Here is a 14094-nt window from a genome sequence, read left to right as displayed (position 1 = left end):
ATTTTTCTGCTGAAAGGCGGTCAGCTTCTTTAGCTGCTCAGTCAGTTCATCCTGGGATTTGACTGAGGATCTCAGGCCCGAAGAGCGGCGCTGCTCCCGCATTGACCGAGTGACAAAACTCCTGCTGATGCTACGGTATTTGCTCTCAAAAGTGCACACAATGTCATCAGAGGTAAGGTCTCCAAGACTCTTGGATTTTGCCTGGTTATTCCCAACCATATCCTGTGCTTTGGATTTGTTAGAAGACTGTCTGAGACTTTCTATGTACAGCCTGCTCCAGGTATGCCTTCTAGGAATGGATGAGAATGCATCTTGAGGGCTCCTGGCAAGAGGACGGGGGCACAATTCATCTGCTGGAAGCTGGCCAGACCTCAGGTTAGGATTAGATTTGCTCTTGCTCACCATTGGCATCTCATTACTGGATGTTGTAGCAGATCGTGGGCGCATACCCTTTCTTATGGCAAGGGGCTCAAAATTTTCGTGACGGATGCCAAGATCTGGGAGGCTTTTGCGAGCTAGATTGGGTAGAGAGAGATCTATCACAGTGTCATTGGAGGACATACTGGAAGAGGAAGACATGCTGTCACGATGATTGCTGCAGTCTAGCTTGCTCCAGATCCGGTCGTTAACAGTGGCATCGAAGTATACTTCTGCTGCTGGAGATAGGCTACTTGGAATTTTTATTAAGGCTGAGGAATCTGACATCTTCAGTCCTTCACTCTTTGACCGTCTTACTAACACGTAAGAGTTCGTCTGAGAAACAGAAACAGGTAAAGCCTGTGCAGCCTGGGCTTTCTGGAAAGTATCTGGAGGCAAAGTTGTCTGCGTGCTGTTAATCACGTTGTTTTGCTGCAGTAGAACAGCTGCTGCACCAAGTTTTTGGCCTTTGGATTCAATGGTGCTTTTCACGTCTGTTACAACCTCACCTGGCTGGTCATTTTGCTTCTGGGAGTTTTCAACAGGTTGGGCAACAGTCTTACCTGCTGCTGCTACCAGCCAGCCTTTCTGAGGATGCACTGCCAATCCACACTGATCTTCAACTCTACCGCATGCCTGTGTCCAACCATTTTCTTCTTTGAGACATCCTCCCATGCTCATCCTCTCATCTTCTTGGACTACTAAACTTGTCTCAGCTCTTCTTGTGACTACTTGCCCTTGGTCTTCTGCAGCCAGATTTGTTCTTTGTTCTCTAGTGAGTAGAGATTCTCGAGGCTGGTTGGATATGCTGCTCACTTCTGATCGAGATTCAGTGGAACGATCAGACACAGACCCTTCTTCAGAATCACTGCAAGGAGTAACGGGTAGAGGGAAGAAAAGGCTGGCATGATGGTTTTCACTGGTAATAACAGGCTCTTCAGTGATAGTTTCTAGGCTGCACAAAGAAGTGACTGACCTCTGCATCGAGAAATGGCAGACATCTACTTGGGAGACATGAAAAGATAGGAAAAAGAAACAGGAAAAACAGAGATACGGGTTAATTAGCTACTACAAATTGCAGTTTAGCTAAAGATTTATTCTTTATGTATTATCATTTTGGTTTTAAGGTAGTAGTTGCATATATTAATCACGATTTTTAAAATACCTTATGATTTCAAACGCTTGGCTGAAGGCAGCAAAAATTTCTGCTCATTCAGTTTTAGCTGCCCCAAAGTCCTGTTGCTTTCAAAAAAATCTCAGTCCATGCATAGTAGCACCGTAATACTTTTCTGATTATCTTATTCAAACAACTGCACCCATCAATTTCTTTGTGTCCTTGTATATCCCCTCTCAGAAACTCATTTTTCTTCCAGCATTTTCATCCAGCACCACTTGAATTGCTCTTTTCCTTCCCTGCAGCACTCAAATGTGTCAGTATATCAGATCATAATCAGATCATGTATAATAATCAGCGTGCCACTGCCCAACCAACAGATGTGATCCCAGTAATAATTACTCAGAAGACAAGCAGCATAGGACTTCTGGAGTAGATTACAAATAAAATTATCTGTATGCATACAATGGAATGTAGTCAAAGTGCCTTTAAAAAACAAAACAAAAACTTTATACAGACTAGTTTTGTTTTCCTAAAAACGTTTGTTATTTCTTTTTCAAAAAACTACATGGGCACACGGCTCGTTAACACCAGGCCGACAGCGCAATCCTAAAGAATCGCTACAGCCACCGGTTACCTGAAGAAAGTGCTCCATCCATCTGCAATGTTTATAACCTGTACCCTAAAAGCCAAAGCCATCATGCCAAAAAGACTATTTCCCACATCTCCAAACCACAATGCCACAACGCAAACATGCATTCAAGAGCTAGCAAAGCACCACTAAGCCAGACAACAACCTCAAGAATATAGAAGCGGATAATTATAAGGCAGGAAACAAACAAAAACCAGGGCTACAGGCAACAAGGCGCCTGTGACAAGTGACACTCAGTAGACAGTTACCTTTGACTTGCTTGTCCTTTCAGTTCTTAACTAGAGAGAGAGTGTGCATGTAGAATAATAGGACAGAACAGAGGAAAAATCCAGTTAATGTAGGGAAGGCAGGTGCAGATAACAGGATAAATTAGTGCTGAGGGAGGGAAGGGAAACAGACAGAAATATTCACACATTTTTGTAGGATCCTAAGAATTTCCGACCAACCAGAGCACTCAATGGAATCCACAAATGGACGGATATTAAGTCCATCATTTTGTCATAGAAGAATAAATGGCAACTTTTGCTGTTGTTCAAGAAACACACTCAGTGGACTGGGGAATGGAAGCGAGCCTCCTCTTCTCCAAAGCCCTTTCCTAATGCTACGGAAAAAAGTCACCTACATTAGCAAAAAATGCCAAGGAAATACTGGGCCTTTCCGATCAGCACCAGTATTTCCAATCCAGTGTAGTGATAGAAGCTTAACAATGGAGAGAGCTGCTCAGTGGGCTGTATTACATCAGCTGGGAGCGTTAAAAGGGAAGAAGGCACGTGTGCCCATAAGCAAAACCCACCATTCACTACACCGCAGACTTTTCAGAGTCTGGAGGAGTATCGGGAGGAGTCCAGAGCTGATCAGACTAATGAGCTCTCCTTCTCCCCATCCGGGCGAGGCCATCAGCACAGATTAAGGCAAATTTATAAGGCAAAATACTGGAAACCGTAATGCTGTTGCCATAAAGGGGACAACTAGAGACTATAGTTTCCTGTCTCATCTTTGTGGCGTTTCCCATCAACAGAATGTTAATTATGAAATGCAGCCATATTAGGCTAACGTTATTGGTTTCCTTGGTTTCTTGGCCCAAGGCACTAAAACAGCAGGCGGATGGGGAAAGCATGCTGTTTGTGCAAACACAGCGTTTGTCCCTGGATCATCAGCATCCAGTCCAAGTGACTATTTCACCATTTTAAAGGTTTGCTGATTCCATGCTTGAGAAGTCAGATGGATTTAATCAAATTTCAAGCATATCACAATATTTATTTAGTGATTTGGGGGGCTGGCGGGGGAGCTGGCACTGATAATGGGAAATGGTTTCATATGTCACACTACTCAGAGCTTATGAAAAGCCTAATGCCAATAATTTAGGCATAGAAAGAATTCTGCTGCTTTGGATTAATTTCAAGTCACGGGAACCGGCAAACTTCTTCCCTCCCCCTCCCATTGTTCTGGTATTTTCCTAAAAGCTCAAAGCAGATATTGGAAAAAAGATGTTAAAAAAAGAATTTAAAAAATTGAAATAAAGAGAAATTGTAGACGCCCAACCAGATTCAATTAATGAAAATAGAATATTTTAAAATTTTTTATGAGGCTTTCAAAGAAGCCCACTATAGATGGACAGTCAGGATCTATTACTAAAAAAAGGGATTACATCTTGAGAAGCACCACTTAACTGTTCCTGAAAATATAATCATCAATGTCCAAATTCCTTGGACAATTAAGGGAGAGGGGGAGGGATCTGAAGAGAAGCTCTTGTAGTCATAGACAAAAGCTGTATTTCTTTACTTCCTCTTCACAATTCTATGAAACAAAGAAAATCTTGTCAAGATCTCTTCCCTTCCCTCCCCTCCCTGTCAAATCAGGAGGAAAAAAAAAAGCCAGTTTCCTTATTAAAATATAGAGCTTGATTGCCTCTGTTGCTATTTTCCATCTTTACAAACGTACAGTTCATGAGGAAAGATAGAGTCACACGATCCCAGTGACCACACGCATACTCCTGGCTTGAAACAACTATAAAATGTGGTGGCTTAAGCAGCCTTCCTTTTAATGGACACATTTTATTTTGCAGTTGGGAAATGCTGAGAGTCCACCCAGCTTGGCTGATGTCCAGTACCATCAGGTCACATACCTTGCTTCTGTACGTTATGCAACTGTGCCCTCAGGTCACAGGCAAATCATATATCTAATATTAAGCACATCTATAAATGTTTGCATACTGAGGATTTATGCATTTAGGACCAGAATGGTCTGCTATGTTCATAAAGTGTGATCTGAATAACCCAGACCAGAGAATTCCATCCAGTAATCCCTCAACTGATGACAGTAATTTTGCCAGTTCTCTGAGGAAAGAACTTGTTAGCAGGGTGCACATTAGATATAATTGCTGATGTGGCTATCCCCCAGTGAAACACAAATACTGATAATAGAAATATTGTTTGTTAATACGGGTTTCCCATATTCAATCTCTAATTAATGCTCTGGTTTGGATCTTAAAATTTACTTAGTATCATACCACACTCACTGAAAAAACCCAAGGAAACAAAAAACCCTGAACAAACAATCCAAACATTCATGGACTACTGACAGTTTCACTACTGCAGATGGTTAGCCAGGCATGGAAAGGACTAATCTAAACCAGACACAGCTAGGAAAAAAAAAAAAAAATATTTACGCAGACTTTTTTCTGTCATTGCCAAAAATAAAGAAAAAGAGCTCTTGATAGCAAAACAACATACAGGAACTTCTAACTAAAGATGCTATGCAGAAGCTGAGACAATGATGTGATCTAAGGTGGAGAAGGGTGAAGAAAATCTGGTCTTACCAGTAAAGAATATAGGGGATTTACTTCGAATTTCCTCCAATTTTTGAACGAACAAGGCATTCATTTCCCTCTGTAGGGTGCCCACTTGCCTTCGAGAAGTTTCAGACCAGCGCTTGGGGAATTCTGGGCTTCCAAGGCTTTCTAGACTGCTGGAGTTGGAGGATATAGAGCCATTGCTGGCTGCAACCAAGTTGACAGTGCTTCCATACTTGCCACCTGATTGGCACTGCCACCGCTGCCGGGAATGAGCCTTTACTCCGTGACCTTTAGATTCAACATGTTTCTTCCCTGGGGTCACAAAAGACTGGGTGCTCCTTGTTAGATCATCGGCAGTTCCAGGGCTGCTGCAAGACTGCAAATCTGATTGCTGCGTGGGCTGACCTTTAACACCCCAGTTTTTTAGCTCTAACCTCTCTTCTCCAGTTATACTGCTATACTGATCATGGTGAAGTATATCTTTAGCAATAGGCCTGGTAGGATGGTCACTCCACTCGCATTCTAGATCTGGACTTTCTTTGGAACCAATCATGCATTTCATGCAATTGGTGGCCACTCCAATCCTACCAGAGCTGTTGATGGCACAGCGTGCAAAGACGCTTTGCTTCTCGCTCTGGTGCTCCTGAAGCCGGACCCTGTTAGACCTCTGTATGGGTTCACTGAAAGCAGCACCCCCTTGAGCACAGCTTTGGCTTTTGGCTTTACGAGAACTATGGGCCTTACCTTTCAACCCCTTGCCATGTACCTCCCCACTGGCACCATCTCTGGGAGCTGGTGACAGAGAAGCACTTTCTGGCTCTTGCTCAAAGCGAGGATGTGAGGCAGCTTCCACTTCATGGTCTTCACCAGCCCCTTCAGAGCTGTTGTCTTTTGTGTCAAAAGCAATTTCAGGAAAGCCCTTCTTGTTCTTCTTCTGGCTTTTGGTGGGTGCACTGGCTGTCCGTCTCAAGATGTGGCTGCTAAAGGAATGTTTGCGATGGAGCTGACCAGCAGCATGACTGTCCAGAGAGGCCTGCTTTGGATTTCTGAGAAACAGGCCTTTTAGACCTAGAGCTTGTTTGGCCTGGAAAATTTAAAAAAAAAAAAAAAAAAGAAAGAAAGAAAAGTCCTTAACAGAAAATGCAAGTCTCTTCCTGTGGGCACAGGAACTCATGTACAAATGATCAGTTCACATATGCGCACACACACAGAGTCTCCTCCCATACTCCTACCATCAGCATGAGAACTAAACCAGAAATAGAGACAGGGATTAAAAATGAAAAAAATCAGTTACAGCAGCTTTGCAAAATTTCACATCTTTTTTTGCTCAACTATGTTTTTAGATAAATTTTCCAACCAGGCTTATCTCTGTATTTGTCACAATTTTCTTACTGGCATATAGCTACTTACTACATAAATATAAACATTGGATGTTGAAAAAGTAAAAAAAAAGAAATACTTCAGTCTACAAGGATCTAATTCTGAAAGCTGAAGAGTTTCTCAGTGTGTGTTAAAAGCCACAAAGCTCGAGGTGCCACTCATTTCAAGACTCGTTAAGACTAAAGTCAAAGGGCTTCCTTTGTAGCAATATAGCTGACTGGGGGGTTATTGTTTGGTTTTGGTTTTGTTTTTTTAAACACAAAGCTCTGTGAGGTACAGGTCAGTTTTCCAACATAATATGCACATTTAAAGCAATTCTTTCCCAACAGTTCAATGACACGGATATACTGCAGAACCTGGCGGAGGCCTCAGAAATCAGTTCACTACAGGAATCCGAGGGTAAGTGGAGACGTGCAGATTCGTTGCACCCAAAGCATATGTATTTAAAGTACGTGGTGTAACTGCTTCTTCTGAGTGGCCACAGAGGAATTAGTACAACCTACCTTCTGCACTGTGAATTCACACTCTGCTCTACCTGGAAATCCTGAACAAGGCTTCTGCATCACAACATAATAAAAATAAAGTGACAAATACTGCAAGCTTATGTTATCTTAAAGTGTCGTTACCAGCTTCGGGGCCTTGGATAAGTCCAGCTGGAAAAGGCAGTAGTTAAAAAAAAAAAAAGGGGGGGGCATGTTTTTCAATAAAATAAATCACCTGCAATTTTGTAGACTTAAACACATTAGGAGTGGGCCAGTTAGAATTGCTGAGAATTTCAATTAAATTGGAAACATAGAGCTGAATTATCCACCTTGTGCAGGACATTATGCTTGGGGCAGAACTGGACATCAGATGCTGTCAAATCTAATTTTTCCTGTCTCAAACTGGAGATAGTGACTAGCACTCATGTTTAGACAAGAACTTTGTGGCATGCAACAGAGGTCCCAGCTCTGGAACAAAACTGAATACTCCGAGTAAATGAGAGGAAGAAACTGGAAAATAAACCAAAACAACAAAAAAACCCAACCACAAAACAATGGTGGTAATTTTAAAAAGTTACTTTAAAATAATTTTAATGTTATTTGTCATGAATCATGAGGTAGTTACAGAATTTCACTGACAGAGACCTCTTAAGCTAAAGAATATTCTTGACAGATAATAATAAATTGGGTGTTCAAATGGAGATTTCCATTCTTTAGGAGATCTACACTCCAATTGAATTGAGCACTGTCATGAATAGCAGTGGAACTATATTCATGACAAACAATCGTCAAATATTTCACTTTCTACCTGCGTACCTACATTTTGATCATTTCCTACCATACAACACTTATCCAGAGACACTCATGTATGTTTTCCTCACTGAAGAAACACACTATAAACAAGCGAAGTTAGTCAGGGTGATAATGCAGTACTTCGTATACTTCAGTACTTACTCAAGCATTAAACATATATATTCACCATCATAAATCTCTCACCATCATACAATTGATTTACATTTCAGTGAAACAGAGAGTTCCAGCATTCCTGTAAACACTCCAGGTGTACTTGCCAACTTTTAAAGCAATAGGCTGGTGCCTGACGGAGTATATTGGTTTTGCTCTGTTTGAAGAACCTCGTACACATAAATCATTTAAGGAAGAGAAAGTGGTATTTCCCTTCTCATCTACTTCTCCTTTGTTCCTTTTATTTCCCAGTTAGATCAGACTCTCTTTAGTAGCTGTAGCATAAAGAATGCATAAAAACAGACTACATAAGCCTGTGATACATTGTAAGAAACCCATGATAACATTTGATCGGCATCCACGCTTGCTGGCACTCGCTGTCAGTTCAATTTTTACCCTCTGATGTCATGTGAGGTCACATTTCTGTGGTGCCAAACAACAACACAGAAATGTCTCATTTAAATTACAACGGTCTACCTTTCACCCCAAAATATTTGAGTGCATGCTCAGGCATTTCAAATTTTGCTTTGTAGGACTTAATGGATAGATCCTAGCTGCACTGTACAGTAAGCCTCCCTTAAAAGCTGCTTTTATTCATGTGCCCTGTGCAATCTGGCATATGGGATCAAGATTTACTTGTCTGACACAAAGCCCAGTGAAAGCATTCAGAATATTATTTCGGGCTCTAATTGGCTGAAATTTAGTAACCACATGCCAAGATCCGGAGTGACGAGGAGATGATTAAAAAGAAACCTAAAAGGGCCTTTAAAGTATATACAGGATAAAATAAAGAAGGTAGGGGTTGATTTTTCCCCAGACAATGAAGCAAAAATGTAATTTAAATATTAATAAAACTTCTGTGAGAGCCAGACTATGGAAGAGTCTGCTCGGATCATTGTGGATTGACTTTCACTAGAAAGCTTCAAAACGAGATTATGCATTTGGTAAGGAGTGAAGGGAAAAAAGCATTCTGCTCCAATTGAGACAAGTTGGCAAGTACCTTTATTTATTGCTATAAAAATCAGACAATATAAATATTTGCAAAACCCAGAAAAAATTGTCACACATACATACACACAAATAACATCCAACAAAAATAAAAGCAAAGCACTGATGGAATGGGTGACGTGCAGTGCAGGGCCCCAGGTATCATTCTAGCTCATTTGGTGCATCTTTGTTAAGCTAACTGCTACTGCTTGAATCAACACAGTGATTCAAGAACCCAAAGACAAATTTGGTTAACTTAGGAAAAAAAAAGTTTAAAAAAAAGGAAAAAAAAAAAGAAGAGAGCCATTTTGACGGAGATCCAGAACATGTGCTTTCAGCTTCTAGTCCAGCTTTTACAGGGTATTTCATTCTTTAAAGCAGACTCGAAAAACAGCACAAGAGGCTTTCCCACACCTTAGCAAACAATTCGCAGTTAGCGTTCTTTTCCATGTGAAAGAAGGGGTTTGAATTGTACTACACCAGAGAAAGGACCGTAGAGGTAGAGACTCAAAGAAGAGAGAAAGGCAGGGTATAGAAGGACTCTTATCCTGGATCTCCTTCATACATGGAGGGATTTCTGGCTGAACAATGACCCAACAGAACCGATCAAGTCAAATGTCACAATTCATGTTACATGAGTTGAAGAGCTTCAAAATGCTAATAAGGAAACATTGAAGCTAATGAAGTAACTAGTTAGAGGCATGCAGGTGTGTGGTGGTGGTCACTACACCTCCCTGAGACAGGAGGGGGTACCTTCAAGGCGTCTAAAAACGCTCTGCTTCTAAAAGTAGACTTTTTTGACATAGAGAAGCCCACTGAAATCACAAACAGACAGAGTAAAGGCAAAATAACAGTGAGGGAGGATCTCAGAGATATGCACACCTAGAAAACCACATGAAATTCTGCAATACGTGAATAGACTACAGAAGAGAGAGAGACAAACAAAAAGCGTTTCCGGGAAATAGTGCAATCTAGAAAGAGATTTCCGTTAAACACAAGTTAAGGTAAAAAAAGTCTAAGACTCTGCTTTAGTAATATCAAGCTACCAAGAGGGTGGAATATCTGCATCTAGAAAGAAGCCCCAAAAGGTTAATGCTTGCATTAGAATATCTGGATTAATAAAGTATGGGTAAAACCAGGCTGATAACTGTGGTTACAGGTTTCTGCCTGTAATTAAGAGAGTGGAAACAGAGAAATAATTCTAGTTTTAACAGAACTCTTAACTGAAAAAAATCAAAGCAGAACATGATTCAGAGACACCAAAACAGAAGGGGCGGTGTAATATTTGTTTCATGTTTTCAGTAGTTTTAATTAAAAATTATAAATTTTAACCTTTTAACCTCCCCCCTCAAGCTTTCCTTCCAAATCCTCGGATTTTAATCACATCAGTGCACAGTACCAGCATCTTAACACCAGCAAACTCAAAGAGACTGCAATGATAATGAGGGGCAATAAGGAATGTCTAATAGACTTAGAACATGAAAATGGAATAAAGCAATCAAAAAAACCGAATCAGTGCAGTAGACTGGAAGCTAGTGGATAAGGACAGGGAGGAGACACTGTGATACACAAGGGTCTTTCAGTTGTTTCAAACACTTACCAAGAAAATTTAATATCCTCCAAATGGCTGCCAAAGTTTAAATGGGCACAGTGCCCTACTGCGAATTATAACTATCACCAGCCAGTTACTCATGAAGATGCTAATAAGAGCAAATAATTATGAAAGGCCAGGTAAAGTAAGGATTAAAAGAGAGATGATGCCTTGCAATATTGCCAAAGAAGATTTGAGGTGAAAACTCTTAAAGCATTCACAAAGACTATGAACATTTTCTCTTCCATGAAACACCGCTATCAAGAGCAGTGACTTGGAAGCTGATGAAGTTAACTAAGCAGTGATTAAGGCAGGCAGACCCAGTCTGTCTTTTATTTAAAAATCCCATTTGCCAGTGGATACTAAGGTACAGACTTTGACTTCCAATGAAGGATACTGAAATATTTGCTGTCCTTAAAACCATACTGAGAGAGCAGCGCAGAAGACATCACCTGAAAGCAGCAAACAACTGGAGCATCATGAATGCACTCAACACTGGGAGGAGGAGGATAATCTGCCTATTCTCCATCATTTTGACTAAGAATAGAACAGAAAAGACAAATTCACAAAAAGGATGAGTAGTGCTGGCCTGGGCAGTCATCTTCTCTGCTGGATGTACACAGCAAATAGATGCCTGCTTTCATTAACGGACATAGGTGAGGGACACAGATGCTGGTCAGATCAATTCACTTCCCACTGCCCTCATGCCCAAGGCTGAGCTATCTGACTTTCTCGTTACAAGCATGGAGAGTTTGACAGAACTATACAAGAAAGAGCAATAGATCTGAACACAGGACCTCCAAAGAAGCTCATAACAAAATTTGAAGCTGTTTGAATCAATGCTGATGCGTGCACCCAGCAAGTGTCTGTAAGGTTACTGAGATATTGCATTCCTACCCACAGTCAAAACAGGCATGACTTATGTCCTGTCCAGTTCCCTTGAACCCAAAAATAAAATCAGGAAAGATCTTAGCATTGAAATGTTCAGCCTGCCATCATTTTTCCCTGAAGCCAGGGACTCAATGGCCATTTTACCGTGACATGGGTGTTAGCCTTTATCTGTGGCAGGCCCTACAGTCCCAAATAAACACTGGTGATCTGCTGTGTTCTGCTCAGACCAACACCAACCACCTCTCTTGCACATAAAGCTTCGCAAGGCTCCTGCTCAATAGAGGTAGATTCAAACAGATTCATAACGCCATCACAGGGAGTTTCAGGCAAGACTCCTAGCCCTGTCAGGATGAAGCTACACCTGCCTTAAGGTTGTGCATTAGGCATCAAATAAAAAAGCAGGAACTGAGGTAAAATGTCTAAAGTGACATTCTTTCCAGAAACTGCCCTTCCTCCTATAAATACAAAACAGAGCTTTCTGGGATTTATCTCTGTTTCATCTGATAAAAGCTTTTATTAAAATCTAGCAATTTAAAAACTCGTTTTCCTTTTTAAGAATTGTTTAATTCCTCTTACATGAACAGCCCAGGAAAAGGAACTCCGAGTTCCCAGCCTGTTCACTGCCGCCTCCTGCCGTCAGGATGCTGATATCACAGCTTGCTACTTCAGCCGGCTCAGCCTGGCATTGTGAGTGAACATAAACTGGTTTTGAGGTTCTCAAGGCACTGTAAGACACTCAGCTACCTGAACTTCATTGACATTAATACCATTAAAGTAACTAAATCCAGTGCACTGCGAGGAAAGAAGCTATCATTTTCAGCTGGCCTAGGAAAAATTTAAAGTTAGGGCTTTACTTTCAGCTTGGAGTTATACATGTGAATTTAGATATAGCACCCACATAGTTGTACTTTTCCTGCATATGAAGCAAACACACTCTTAATAACAGATAAGCAGTGAAAATAAGTCCAGCAACTATTAGTACGGTCATCTTTCCTCTGCATTTTAAGAGTTATGGAAAAAACCAAAAGCAAATAACCCTTAAGAATTTAATTAAATTTAAAATGCAAAAGCATCAGGCAGACAGAACCTTTACAGAAGCTTTGCAGGCAACAGACACTGATGGTTCAGGTCTATAACCTTTTGTTCATCAAGGTGCACTTACTGTACTGGACACAACCATACTTATTTCTATAAATGTGTGCATGCTGCAATGAAATAGCCTTCCCCTACAGCTCCCTCAAAAAGGCACTGCAAGAATCTATTTTTATAATTTCCCCTATGATTGCCTTTATCTCCATGTATATTCAGAAAGATCTCAGGCTACCATGACAATCACAGAAAAGACACGTACTCTAGTTGAACAAATGTTAGCTTGGGCCTTCACTCACTGGGTTTCCCTAGCGTGATGCGAAATCCTGCCAGTTCATTCACATATGCAAGCTGCATTATAGTACACTGAAGGCACTCACCTTACCACAGATGTCATTAATAGCCACATGAACAAAGATGGATGCCTCTTCTATACCTTCCAGGTACACGTGTCGGTAACCTGAAACAGAGTGAACAAAGCTGACAAAGAGCTGAAACAGATGATAGGAAGAGCATCTACACACTTTCCTTTTGTAAACAGCAGAAGAAATGCATCACTTTTTTCCCAGGTCCTCCCTGCAATAAGCATCCAGGCTTGCGCATCACCTAGCCACACTCAGTTATCTAAGAGTCACACCACTTACACACTCAACTGCCATATCTTCTTATCGCCTTCAATTTATAAAAAAGCTGTCCTGTTTTTTCCCTGTGTCCATTATTGCTGCTGTCAATCCGTGACTTAAACTTGACTACATTCTCTCTTGGGGACTTACAGTCCATTATCAATACTGCAAACATTTCAACCAAGTTCATTTTATTGAGAACCAAGTTCATTTTATCAAGACTGAGTGTTTGTTTTCAATCTTAACACAAACTTTCTTTTTTACTTTGAGAGAAAAGAAAAACATACACAGAAGAAGCTTTAAAGTGAATGAAGACTGAATTGAAAACAGAAGTAGGAAACTGACAGAAAATGGCATTTAATAACCTGGATCCCATCATTAGAATAGATAACTACATATTCTGTATTAAACTATTACTGATAGTAATAAAACCAATCAAAACTCTAGTGTCTTTCAAAAACTGGTGTGAAGAAAATGGAGGAAAAAGCTGTATGAGATAACAGGAGTAAAGATTCTGTACGGTTGTCTTCCAGGTCCACAACATTTACCCACCCTGCTTAACAATCTTACCCAATTTTTTAAGATCTAGTCCCACAGAGTTAATTGATTTAGTCTTCATCATCATATAAGTCAGTAGTGGAGCAAAGTAGAGAACTCAGGGTCCAAACTCCCAGTGTCTTGTTCTAACTAGGAATTTCTGCAGCAGGCCCATGCACACACATTAATCCAGCATTTGCAGCTTCAGTTATCACACAAGAAAGTCCCAGTCGACTGATTTGGGATTTCACCATTTCTATCTTACCTGGCATCATACTGCTGAAAGCTAGTGTTCTCTGTCCAATAAAATCACGGCCAATTGGATCGTGATCCCACACAAGGAACCGAATCAGTGCAATCTCTGGCATGTGTACTGTGAACACCAACGTTTCCTCCCACATTGGGTTAAAACCTCGGAATGAAGGAATCAGCTTTTAGATATTTCATTCACAAGATGCAAGAAGAAAGAAAACTGCCTACATACAGAACAGCTAAACTGCAATAACATTCTAGTTTTCCTAATAGTCTGATCATTGTCCTTGGAAAATCCAGTACTCCCGCTCACTTCAGCAGG

The 14094-nt window shown here is 40.8% G+C and overlaps 1 protein-coding gene across 1 annotated transcript in view; it reads right to left on the bottom strand.

Moving 5' to 3' along the window:
* PLCH2 (phospholipase C, eta 2) overlaps positions 1-14094 on the bottom strand; it is a 49020-nt gene that overhangs the window by 639 nt on the left and 34287 nt on the right. Inside the window, exons 19-22 of the mRNA XM_009889676.1 lie at positions 13786-13932; positions 12741-12820; positions 5002-6061; positions 11-1421 (exon numbers count right to left, since the gene is read on the bottom strand). Coding sequence (XP_009887978.1) covers positions 11-1421; positions 5002-6061; positions 12741-12820; positions 13786-13932 — 2698 coding nt within the window. The remainder of the gene's footprint in view (positions 1-10; positions 1422-5001; positions 6062-12740; positions 12821-13785; positions 13933-14094) is intronic.

Source organism: Charadrius vociferus, unplaced genomic scaffold (assembly GCF_000708025.1).
Source record: "Charadrius vociferus isolate BGI_N301 unplaced genomic scaffold, ASM70802v2 scaffold477, whole genome shotgun sequence".
Classification (NCBI taxonomy): domain Eukaryota; kingdom Metazoa; phylum Chordata; class Aves; order Charadriiformes; family Charadriidae; genus Charadrius; species Charadrius vociferus.
Note: the sequence above shows the minus strand (reverse complement) of the source record. Positions and strands in the feature narration are given on the sequence as shown.